The sequence below is a fragment of the Zootoca vivipara genome, chromosome 3 (assembly GCF_963506605.1).
Source record: "Zootoca vivipara chromosome 3, rZooViv1.1, whole genome shotgun sequence".
NCBI lineage: Eukaryota > Metazoa > Chordata > Lepidosauria > Squamata > Lacertidae > Zootoca > Zootoca vivipara.
In genome coordinates, this window is record NC_083278.1 from 101,207,879 (window position 1) to 101,221,000 (window position 13,122).

Below are 13,122 nucleotides of genomic sequence, written 5' to 3' on the forward strand. Positions count from 1 at the left end.
GGAACATTGCATGCAGCACCAACCAGGGGAGGGGCCTCCGATAGCCACGGTGGCCACCATGCACGTCAAAGGGGGTGAGGCGATACCCAAGCCGTACTGGGACCTGCAGGAGGTCTTCAGCGAAGCGGAGTCCGACCACCTACCTCCACACAGGCCTTTTGACTGCCAGATCAACCTGGTGCCAGGGGCAACTATACCCCCAGCCAAGCTGTACGCCATGTCAGACCAGGAACTGGAGGATCTGCGCGCTTTCATCGACAAGAACCTCAAGCGGGGGTTCATCAGAGAAAGCAAGGCAGCAGGGGGCAGCCCGGTCTTCTGGGTGGACAAGAAAGACACGCAACAGCGCCGTCTGGTGGTGGATTTTAGACGGCTGAATTCAGTGACAGAGCCAGTGGCTTTCCCCATGCCCAGAGTGGATGATCTTCTGACAGCGGCACGCAGGGGCAAGATTTTCACCAAGCTAGACCTAAGAGGGGCGTACAACTTGATCAGGATCCGGGAGGGCGATGAATGGAAAACCACGATGTTCACGCCTCTGGGCTCTTTTGAATATCTGGTGATGCCCTTCGGGTTGCAAGGGGGCTCAGCCTGCTTCCAGGCCTTCATGCACCACGTCCTGGGGTCCCTCCTCTTCAAGAACTGCTTGGTCTTTCTGGATGACATCCTTATCTATTCCAATGACCCAGTGCAGCATGTGAAGGATGTCAGGGAGGTGTTGCAGCGCCTGAAGGACAACCACCTGTATGTGAAGCTGGAGAAGTGCAAGTTTCACACCAAGGAGGTGGACTTCCTGGGCTACAAGCTGTCAGACAAGGGGCTGGCGATGGACAAGGACAAGGTGCAGACCATCCTGGACTGGCACAGCCCCAGGACGCGCAAAGATGCCCAACGCCTACTAGGCTTCGCTAACTTCTACAGGAAGTTCATCAAGAACTTCTCTCGTGTCACGGCTCCCATCACCGACTGCCTGAGAGGCAAGCAGAAGTTCAGGTGGACACCAGAGGCACAAGCAGCGTTCGAAAGCCTCAAGAGGGTATTCGCTTCAGACCAGCACCTGTTCCACGTGGTGCAGGATGCGCCCCTACGCCTGGAGACAGATGCTTCTGATAAAGCTGTGGGAGCGATTCTGTTGCAACTGGACGCCAACAGAGAGTGGAGACCCTGTGCCTTCTTCTCCAGGAAGCTGACCCAGCCTGAACGCAACTACACAGTGTTTGATAGGGAACTTCTCGCGATCCACGCTGCGTTCCAGCACTGGCGACACTTCCTGGTGGGCGCCAAGCACCCCATCCAGGTGTGCACAGACCACAAGAACCTGGAGTTCTGGAGAACGGCCAGGGTGCTCAACCAGCGGCAGATACGGTGGGCAGAGTTCTTCTCGAACTTCAACTTCTCCATCCACTACATCCCGGGGGAGCAGAACGTCAGGGCGGATGCCCTCTCCCGCAAGCCAGAGTATATGGAGGAGGAGTTGCCACCAGCACCCAGGCACGTTTTCCCCCCATCTGCATGGTCATGCGGTGCAGCAGTGGTGAGCGAGGCAGAACTCACAGCACTGACGGCAGCGGATGAATTTGCCACCCGCATCTTCAGAGACCTGAGAGGGGGGAGGGAGCAGGCCAAAGACTTTGAGGAAAGGAGGGGTTTGCTTTTTTACAGGGGAGCCCTGTACCTCCCAACCAAACAGCTGAGAGGTAAGGTTCTCAAGCAGATGCACGACAACCCAACGGCGGGTCATTTCGGAAGGGACAAAACCACTCACCTAGTCATGAGACACTTCTGGTGGCCAGGGGTGCGGGAGGATGTTCGGGATTATGTCAGGGGATGTGACACCTGCCAGCGAGCAAAGGTGGTCAGAGCGCCACCAGCAGGTTTGCTGGAGCCATTAGCCACACCGCACAGGCCGTGGGAAGTAGTGTCCATGGACTTCATCACAGACCTGCCGTCGTCCAGGGGCAAGACCGCAGTGTTGGTGGTGGTGGACCTCATGTCCAAAATGTGCCACTTTATACCGTGTGCCAGGGCGGTCTCGGCAGAAGAGACGGCCAAACTGTTTGTGGACCACGTATTCCGACTGCATGGATTGCCTTTAAGAGTTATTTCGGATCGTGGCCGCCAATTTGTTTCCAGGTTCTGGCGACGGCTAATGAACCTCCTGCAGGTGGAGGTCAGCTTGTCGACGGCTCGGCACCCGCAGACAAATGGACAGGCGGAGCGAGTCAACGCCATTCTGCAGCAGTACCTGAGATGTTACGTCAGCCAGAGGCAAACGGACTGGGTGGATCGCCTGCCACTAGCAGAATTTGCCTACAACAATGCGGTGCACGTCTCCACAGGGGTGTCGCCCTTTAAGGCCAACTACGGGCGCGACCTCAGATCTTTCCCGGAGAGGGAGGGGGAGGAGGAGGAAGAGGGCCCACAGGCAGAGGATTGGGCAGAGGACCTGGAGACGGTGCACCAGCAGCTCAGAGAACACTTGGAGAGGGCCAAGGAAGCGTACAAGAAGGGGGCAGATCGCCACAGGCGGTCGGGAGAGGTCATCAGGGTGGGGGACAAGGTTTGGTTATCCTCGGAAGGTCTTCCCACCAGGGGGCGATGCAAAAAGTTAGCACCCAGGAGGCTGGGCCCCTTCACGGTCACGCAACAGGTCAACCCGGTAGCCTTCAGGCTAGCACTGCCGGAGGACATGAGAGTGCACCCAGTGTTTCATAGATCACTGCTGTCGCCGTACAGGGAAAGTACCAGGTTCAGGGACAGCGATCAACCTCCAGAGGGAGGGGGGGAGACGGGAAACGCCCGACAGCTCAATGAGGCAACTGAGATTTTAGACTCAAGGAGAGGGGTGAGAGGGCTGGAGTACCTAATAGCATGGGAGGATACTCCGCCATCCCACAATGAGTGGATACCGGCCACGGAAGTACCTGAGGAATTTTTAGTGGAAGAGTTCCACGCCCTGTTCCCCCACAGGCCCAAGCCCTGGCACATGGAAAGGGAGGGAGAGGGGGAGGAGCAGGAGGAAGGGATAGCAGGCAGCAGCTCCCCATGGAGATGGGAAGCGGAATTTGAGGACACGGAAGAAGAGGTGTGGGTTTCACCGAGGTCGACGACGTCAGAGGCAGGAGAGGACTGGCAGAACATTTTTACTCCCACCAGCTCTGATGCCACTGACTTCTTGGGATTTCCGTCTTCTCAGGGGGAAGGAGAGAGATCGCAGGATTGGGGGGAAATTTTCACACCCACAGGCTCGGATGCCACTGACTTCTTGGGATTTCACTCGTCCCCAGCAAGCAGAGAGCCACTAGGGAGGGGGAGAGAGGAGCCTGGGAGGGGGGTGGATGTGAGGGACGAGGGATACAGGGAAGTCCCTCCCATCTTAAGTTCCAGCCCATCACCAAGCGCTGGAGAGAGTAAGGAGAGCTCTGCCTCCAGCGGAGAGTCAGGAAGTGGTGTCCGAGGCTCAGGCAGGGTTGTGGAGCCCATGCCTCAGGTGGGACAGGAAGTTGGACGCACGGGGGGGAGGCCAATCCCCCCAACTCCCGAATTGCGACGCAAACGTAGGGGGAAGAGGTTGGGTCTGCCAAAGTTGTGGTGCTGGAAGAAAACGCGCCAATCGCCATTCGGGAGTTCTGACACCTCACCTTAAGGATGCATTTTCATTGCTCTGAACACTGTAAATAATCAGCACTTAATAAAAGCCTTAAAAGACCATGCTGGAGTCGTTACTCTAGAGTAGCCATACCAGGGCCTCTGACAGGCAGGGTATAAATATTTATTTATTTATTTACTTAAAATAATAATAATAATTATTATTATTAATACCCCACCCATCTGGCTGGGTTTCCCCCCACTGATGCACTATTATTAAACCAATGACATGTTGCAGAATACACACATAAAGGAATGCTCACCTGGAGGGACCAAGCAAGACCCCAACAACTCGTATGTAGGAGAAACTAACTGAAGAACCATCCCTTAGGGATTATGTTTGCAGGAAAGGGTTCTGCCAAATGTCTGGTATAAAGCAATTGCCCGTAAATTTCTCTGTAATGGAAACAAATGCTGCATGAGTCAGAATCATGTTTTGTGTGTGTGTGTGTGTGTGTGCGCACGCGTGTTGATATGAATGAGACATGCCTGGAACAATTCTGGGCAAGGATCCTGCTGGGCTGGGCTAGGATCAGCATGCTTGGGATGTGTGAGCAGGCTTGCAGAAATGGACTTGGCCCTTTGCAGGATTAGGCATGTACAGGATATTGAGGACGAGATAAGGGAGGAGACATTAGCGGTTGGACTCTGTCCAAATGAATTTCTCTTTATTGTTGTATTCATTGTTTCTCACATGTTCTAGTAATTTTGCAAGCCCTTTGAATTTATAAAGAAAAATGTGGAACAACAACAACAACAACAACAACAACAACTCTGTGGAGTTGAGGCTATTAGTATTAATAATATTAATAATATTACTTAAACGCTAAACTACATATTTGATTTTTTAAATAAAAAAAATACAGTGGCTAGGTAACGTAAAGTCCTGCTTGTATTTTTCCATGAGCCCTTGATGCTGTGCAGCTGCAGAAAACAAGATCTTTTTAGGCCCCACAGCAGTGCACTTGTAGGCCAAAAAGAGCAGCCTTATTGAGTTTCCAAGCAATTGAATCAGAGTTTGGTTATTTATTTATTTCGTTGATTTCTAAATCAGATATCAGGAGCATATGGTATAATAATAAGAATAAAAATAAATCCCTATTAGTTCCCCAGAAAGTTGAATTCATTAAGGTCCGTGCCACCGTTATCAGATGTTGCTTCACAACCCAGTGAGTGTATCAGGATACAAAGCCTCTGGCCTTTTCCTCTTGGATGTCCCCCTGATATTGACAGTGGTTGGTTCATATCCTCCCTCCCCTGCTTCTCCCCTAACCTCCCAAGCCAAAAAGGATGTGGGTGGACACTGAGTGTGCCTCACTCAGTGCAATGTAACGCAGCTGGAAGCCTCAGCACACGGACTGCGTGGCTTCCCTTTGATGGCAGCGTCTCAGCTGGAAGCCGAAAGTTGTGTGTGTGTGATCTCTCTGCCTGTTGCGGTCCCCCTGCAGCGTTTGGTTTAGCACAATAGCTAAAGAACAAGGAAGAGACCACAGCATCCCAGTTTTCGGGGGAAACGGCAGAAGGAAAAACAGTGCGAAAAGAAAGAAAACAAATGGGATCATCACTGGCCCTTGTATATATCGTCCTGCTTGCTCCTTGAGAAAATACGCTGAATGTTTGGTGATTGAAATTAAATACTCCGATGGAACCGCTCTTTTCCTCGCCTTGAGAATCAATTTGTATCTGATGCAGACAGTGTGCTGACACTCCAAACTGCTTCAATTTGCATTAAAAAAACCCCTGCAATTTCATTAAGAAACGAGGCATAATGAGATTTAGTTAAAGGTAAAGGGACCCCTGACCGTTAAGTCCAGTCACGGACATAGCTGCCAAGTACCCCGTTTCCCCCGGGAAACCCCGTTTTTTCGTACCGTTTTCCGGCGGTCCCCCGTATCGGTTCCTCTCCCGTTATTCTCCCTTATTCTGCTCCTGCCAGCGGCCATTTTGGTTTTTGCTGCTTTGCCCATCTATGGGCACCGAAAATGGCTGAGCCGGCGCCGGGCATCGCATCTACGCATGTCCGGAAGTGTGTAGACGCGACTTCCGGCACCGGCCATTTTCAGTGCTCATAGATGGGCAAAGCGACACCAGAAGTTGCGTCTACACAACTTCCGGTGTCACGCGGTTGCCGATCCCGGATTTTGCAGTCCAGGACTTGGCAGGTATGGTCGCGGACGACTGGGGTTGTGGCGCTCATCTTGCTTTACTGCCCGAGGGAGTCAGCGTTTGTCCGCAGACAGCTTCCGGGTCATGTGGCCAGCATGACTAAGTCGCTTCTGGCGAACCAGAGCAGCGCACGGAAACTCCGTTTACCTTCCCACCGGAGCGGTACCTATTTATCTACTTGCACTTTGACGTGCTTTCGAACTGCTAGGTGGGCAGGAGCAGAGACCGAGCAACAGGAGCTCACCCCGTTGCACGGATTCGAACCGGCAACCTTCTGATTGGCAAGCCCTAGGCTCTGTGGTTTAGACCACAGTGCCAGTTACTTGCAGCCAATTTCTGCTGGCTGCTGGAAGTGAACAGTGGGGCACAGAGCTGGAATCTAGGCTTGATCCACTAGGGAAAGAAGCCACCTTTGTCCCCTTCTGGTTTAGGAACAGTGTCTGAGGAGCAGGTGGCACACCAGTAGCGCCCCCCCCCCAACGGCTGTGATCTTGCCACTTGCTGGAACTAGATAACCATGGCATTCCAGAAGCATCCGTAGTTTGGGCCAGAGATAAACTTAGAATCATAGAATCATAGAGTTGGAAGAGACCACAAGGGCCATCCAGTCCAACCCCCTGCCAAGCAGGAAACTTTGGGGAGGTGGGACAGTTCTCACCTCATATACTGTAAACCGTGCAATGATCCTTGTATGAAAAGCGGTGTAGAAATTTAATAAATAAAATAAATACGCCAGCCAAATATGATGAACCAGGCAAAACGTTGGGGTGGCTTGACGCAGATCTGGAAAGAAAACACCAACGAAAGAAGAATGAATTTTAAAGCTAATGGGCAAACGTGGAGCTGGCGAAACTAACAGTGAAAAAGTATACATGGAAGAATGGAAATCCCCCCCCTCTTTTTTGGAATATTGGGGGGGGGGGAATAATTGGATGAAATTGCAAACAAGATTTGAAATATGAGCAGCGGTAGAAGATTGGTAATATATGAAATAGAAGAAAATGTCTTAGGTGAAATGTTTATTAGAATGCAGTATTAGAAAGGGGATGGGATTAAGAACAGCATGGAGGGAAATGCAGGAAGTCAAAGTTTAAAGAGAAATGTATAACGAATTTGGAATCTGAAATATACATGTAAAGCTTTTCAAATTTAATTTTTTTTAATAAAAAAAAATGACTCGGGGTGGGGGGGAGAATTGTGGTGGTTTGCAGCCACGGTGCAATGTGGAAATCAAACTGCCCCTGTGCATTCTCTTTATTCTCTTACCAGCTTTCATATCTGAGGTGTTCATTCCCTTCCTCTCTCTTTTGTTCCCTCCAGCACCCAAAGACAATGAGGAACGAGTGTTTAGAGAGCGGATGCGGCCCAGGAAGCGCCAGGGGGCAGTGCGACGCAGGGTCCACCAGGTTAACGGGCACAAATTTATGGCCACCTACCTTAGACAACCAACATATTGTTCACACTGCCGAGACTTTATATGGTAAGTATTTTATGAAGTGTCATTACCGCTCATCGGCTAGCTTGGGGGAACTTTCTGGCTAACTCATTTCCAAGGGAGCCGGTGTTCGTCCACAGACCGCTTTCCAGGTCATGTGGCCACCATAACTAAACCGCTACTGCCGCAACAGGACACCGTGGTGGAAGCCAGAGCGCACGGAAACGCTGTTTACCTTCCCACCGCAACGGTACCTGCTTATCTACTTGCACTGGTGTGCTTTCAAACTGCTAGGTTGGCCGGAGCTGGGACAGAGCAACGGGAGCTCACCCCATCACGGGGATTCGAACCGCCGACCTTATGATCAGGAAGCTCAAGAGGCTCAGTGGTTTAGATTGACAGTGCCACCTGTGTCCCTACAGGAAGTACTGGCGGGCTTGGCACTGACATCAAGCCCCCAAGCAGGGCTTGCTATGAACACAAACCTTCCTTTGGATTCAATAGTTTTTAGTAAAGCAAAAAATAACTTTGGGGCAATTGGCATCAGTGCCATGCCAGGTAATTGACAGGTGTTTGACCCTAGTTACGACTCAAAATGGCCTATGGGTACAGGTGGGGGGTGGTAAGGATCCAGCTCACCCACCAGATTCCGTTCTCCACCTTTGGGCTAGCTTGTTGTGTTGCATGATAGCATGTGGGTTGCTTCAGTTACTGTAAATCCATTCTTTTCGTTGAAAAGAAGGTGGCTATTGTTGTGGTTGCTGCAGCTATTTGATAATATAGAACCAAACTCTTTGCACTCTTTCCGCACACCTTCTTCGGAGTAATCCCTATTGAGTGTAATAGGATTTTCTTCCACGTAGGCATGCGTAGGAATGGGCTGTAAGATTTTTAAGTTGTTGACTCGTTCAGACGAGCGATTGGTCAAGTACACCGAATTTTGCCCTTCCCCAGATAGCAATGAGAAGGCTGGTTGTCTGAATCATATCAATGTGTGTGTGGTTGCATCATGGTAGAGAGAGGGTTTCCCCCCCCAGATCTGAAACACTAAAACTGCAGAAGGTAATGTTCAGCTGGCCCTACATCTATCAATAATGTCTCTTGTGGCAGGGGAAAGCTCCTCAGCCGCAGTGTCTCTGATCTTTGCAGGACTAAAATAGAGGAAGAAGCCTTTCAAGCTTTCTTCTTCTCAGTTGCAACCATTTCAGCAGGGCTGGCTAACCTGTGGTCCACAGATGCTGCTGAATTTCAGCTCCTATATAATCCCCAACGGTTGTCCATGCCAGCTGGGGGTGATGGGAATTGGAGTCCAGCAACATCTGGAAGGCACAAGATTAGCCTGCATTAAGGACTCAGATGCTCTTGGCCAAGATCTGCAAGACCTTTTAGTGCTTTGAAGCATGTGTGGTTGTGCAGATAACACACAATACTTTCTTTCATGTAAGAGAGAGAGAAAGAGAGAGTGTCAGGGTGGCGGAGGAATCGGTTCCTAAGGAGCCTTAAGAACTATCTCTTTTCATTTTTGGCATGGGATTTTTTTGGCAAAGTATAGCTTGGTGACATTTCCAAAAATGACGGAGGGGGAAACAAAGGGAAGAATTCCATCTGTAGAGCCAAGAGATGAATCTCCTTAAATAAATTGGGTTGCAGCCAGTGCATTCATCCCTGGTCACTGGCTGTGGCTCTTGACCATGTCAATGTTGCGATGTGAAAATATACGTCCATTCCCGATTCCTAATTCGTGCTCTGTGTGTTTTTTTTCATCTCCAGGGGAGTAATAGGAAAGCAAGGGTACCAATGTCAAGGTAAGGAAAATTTGACATACAAATATAAGATCTGTGGTATAATTTATAAGGAGCTAGTATCTTTGCCATTCATCGGTCCTTGGAACAGGATCAGTGATCAGTCGCCATAAAGCAATATAAAAGACAGCAGGACCAAACAAACAAATAACATTCAACTCAGAGTTATATCATTTAAATGAATAAAGAGTCCCTGATTATGCAAAAGCAACTTAAAAGAAATTGAAAAATTGTCCAGTAGCATAGAGACCAACTAAGTTTGTTCTGGGTACAAGCTTTCATGTGCATGCACACTTCTTCAGATACTCTTCAGATATCTGAAGATGTGTGCATGCACTTGAAACCTTATACCCAGAACAAACTTAGTTGGTCTCTAAGGGGCTACTGGACAATTTTTTTTAGGTATGGTACCTACCTGAATGTAAAAGAAATTGGTCCTTAATGCTTGCTTATAGGTGAATAGGCATGGGGCTATACAAACCTCAATGAGAAAAGAGTTTCACAAGTGTGGGGCCACTACTGAAAAGGCCCTCCTCTCATAGCCATCAGTTTAATGGACATCAGTGGCAGGCACAGGAACACTGGGGATGTGGTGCAGGCAAGTTGACACAAGTGCAGGCCCCAAGCTGTTTAGGGCCTTCAAGATCAAAAACGAGTGCTTTGTGTTGTGAATTTGCAGGATCTCTTTTGTGTGCCAGCAGCATTGGAACAACATGCAGTGGGTTGAATTCAGCAGAGTTTTCCCGTTTGGGCAAGGACCTCTGCTTGCGCAGCAGAAGTTGCCGTCCCTTTCATCCCCCAGCAAATTCCCCTTCCCCAATGTCCCCAGTCATCTCCAAAGAGTTGGTAGGGGAAAACCCGGAAGAGATTTCAGAGGCAGAAGTGGGGAGGAGAAGGAGGGGAAGTTCCACTAGATGCGAAGAAGAGAACCTTGTGGGATGCAGCCCCTGTCCCAACTCTGTCCCAATTCAGTTCAGGTACCATAACCCTCTTCAGTTAAGAAGTGTAATGCTTAGGTTTTTCAGATCCTCTGGGACTGGTGGGTAGAAATGGGAAGCAACCCTCCAGAATCCTACCCCCCCTTTTTCATTTTCAGTTACCTCACCATCCCATCTGGACAAAATAATAAAACTGCCTTTGTGAAAACTCAAATGTGATACCGTTTCTCTTGTTTACAGTTTGCACTTGCGTAGTCCATAAGCGATGCCATGAGCTTATAATAACGAAATGCGCTGGGTTGAAGAAGCAGGAAGCCCACGATGAGGTAAATATTTATAGAAGAAATGCTCTAGATAAAAGGGATTTTTTTGTAGATTTTTTTTTCATATATATAAAGTCAGGCCAAGTCACTGTCACCTCCCCTGTTTGTTAAAAGAGAGGGAGCAGGAGATGGATCCCGACTGCACCCTTCTAGTCTCTCTTTGGTTCGCCATTTACTTTTCTGCATGACTGAGAACCGCTGTGCACAATTTCCCTGGGAACTATTGTCACTGTTTGTTTTTAAAAGAGGGCCAACTCTGGATTCTCAGAATGGAACTGGATACTGGCCACCCAGAGCAGTGGCCCTGTCTTCAGAGCCTGCTCAGGAAATTCTGCCGCCTGAGGCAAAAGACAAGATGGCCGCCCCATTGCCACTCCACATATGGAAGCCAACCAGACTGGCAGCTGAATCCCATTTCAGCGTTTGTGATATGTCTGTGTCCTCTGCCACCTGTGGTTCTGCGAGGGTCCTTTGCACAGGTTCTCATCTGAAGCAGTTCGCATTTCCGATTTTGAATTGGCCAGGTGAATCTAGAGCTGACAATGTGCACAATCTTTTTCTCCCCCACCCCCACCTCTTTTTGCCCACTTGCATATCTCAGTTTTATTTCAGAGAGCCATTGCAGTATCATCTTCTGCTCCCCCACCCCCACCCCACCCCACCAGTGTTTGTGCCTTTTAAAGACATGACCTCTTTGTGCCAGATGGTAATCTACCAACTTGTGCCATCCTTCTATGCCAGCGGGGATATGGGAGTTCCTGTGTAGATTTACATTCTCTGGCTCCAGACTACAGGAAGTTTTCAAGCATTTCTGAATTGGTGCTCTTATTGTTTTAAAGAACTCCTGGATAGAAGCCAGCGATAAGAAGGGCTGCTTGTGGGTGGGAATATGCCATGTATCTCCATCTGCAAGTGGAACTTTTTAAAAACAACCAGAAGATTATTTACGTAGCACAAGCGATTCATTTAGGGACAATGTTGATGCTGATTTGCAAACGGCATTCGGTAGGATCCCAATGTTCCTTGAAAGATGACCAGAGGGTCCTCACTGACATTGGCAAGCTGACCCGAACCACTCTGTCCTGCTGATATTCTTCTGCAGCATGCATAGGAAACTGCCTAATACAGTCTCAGACTGCTGGTCCACCTAGCCCAATACTGTCTACTCTGACCAGCAGCAGCTCTCCAGGAGTTCAGGCAGAGCTCTTTCTCCTTGTCTGCTGCCTTGTCCTCTTCACTGGGGACCAAAAATATTCAATAGTCTGGGATTTTCCTCATGAAGAGCGTACTCTCTATCGCTGCGCAGTTAACCCTCCCGTAAAAGGTACAGTTTACTCCCATCGCAGTATCCTTGATTCACAGAATCAAAGAATTGAAGAGTTGGAAAGAACCGCAAAGGTTATCTAGTCCAACCCCCTGCCATGTCCCTGGGTGGGCTCGAACCACCAACTTTCTGGCTAACAGCTAGGCCCACAGAAGTCCACCATTTTGCGTGTGCAGGGATTGGCACTCGGGGAATTGAGTTCGCTCTTGTCACGTATGGAAAATGTAGAAGTACTTTACAAGGCCTTCACTGGAAAAGAGTAGACGTACCAGAGTGGTGTTTTTGTGTGTTCTTGTGATTTTCTGCCAGGTGGGCTCCCAGCGCTTCAGTGTCAACATGCCTCACAAGTTCAGCATTCACAATTACAAAGTGCCCACCTTCTGTGACCACTGTGGTTCGTTGCTCTGGGGTCTTCTGAGACAAGGTTTACAATGCAAAGGTAGGTTGTGCTTCCTCCTTTGCGCTTGTGCTTCATAATAAAGCAAATGATGAAACGAAGCCGGTTTTGCCTATTATGCAACTCAGCTGTTTTATTTCAGTGGTGCCTCAGGTTAAGTACTTAATTGCTTCTGGAAGTCCGTACTTAACCTGAAGCGTACTTAACCTGAAGCAAACTTTCCCATTGAAAGTAATGGAAAGTGGATTAATCCGTTCCAGACGGGTCCGCGGAGTACTTAACTTGAAAGTACTCAACCTGAAGCGTACTTAACCTGAGGTATGACTGTACTTGTTGTGGAAATTTATTTGGATGCCTATATTTCATGAATTTTGCATTCTCTTGTATGTTATCATTTATGTCTGTTAGTCACTTTATACACACGCATTTAAAAAAATCTCATAAAGTGACTTTAACAGGATCAAATAGGAACAGATAAAATAAACAGAAACCAAGAAAAGTCGAAACTTTCCCCAAAATGCTCATCAAACAACACTGTAACCTACCCTAAGTGCTTTACTTATACTGTACTCCTTAATGTACTTTGGTAGTCTTTTAGTATGAGGTGTATAAAGATTTGTACAAAAAATAAATTGATTTAAAATTACCATAGAAATTCCTGGATTCCCCCATTACATTTCACAGAGAGTGGGGTAGCCAGAACTCTGGATTATTATTTTTTTCATATGAACTCACACATTTATTCCTTGAGGGGTTAGCTTCTCATACTTTTGCCATCTCATTTTCGCACCGGGAGCAATTTATCTGCAATAGCAACCTTAAGTGGAGGAAATCAAAACATGTCTGCATCTGAGTTAAAGCCCCCCATTTTAAAAAATGTACACACTTGCATGCCTGCAGCAAGCAGAACAAAAACAGCCCAGAATAATTCAGAAAGAGAGAACAGGATAAATGGAGTTGGTTGGCAACAGCTGCTGCCAACCCTGTTGGCTTATTCAATTCTTGGCAGATTTGTAGAGATGCCTCCCTGTCTCCTTATGTTCACTTAATTGGATTACTTGGAGCCTTTTTTAACCTTTTAATTTATGG

The 13,122-nt window shown here is 48.5% G+C and overlaps 1 protein-coding gene across 1 annotated transcript in view; it reads left to right on the top strand.

Moving 5' to 3' along the window:
- PRKCE (protein kinase C epsilon) overlaps window positions 1–13,122 on the top strand; it is a 323,510-nt gene that overhangs the window by 219,875 nt on the left and 90,513 nt on the right. The window contains exons 3-6 of the mRNA XM_035111183.2: window positions 7,135–7,294; window positions 9,020–9,054; window positions 10,230–10,315; window positions 11,946–12,075. Of these exons, the coding sequence (XP_034967074.1) occupies window positions 7,135–7,294; window positions 9,020–9,054; window positions 10,230–10,315; window positions 11,946–12,075 (411 nt within the window). The remainder of the gene's footprint in view (window positions 1–7,134; window positions 7,295–9,019; window positions 9,055–10,229; window positions 10,316–11,945; window positions 12,076–13,122) is intronic.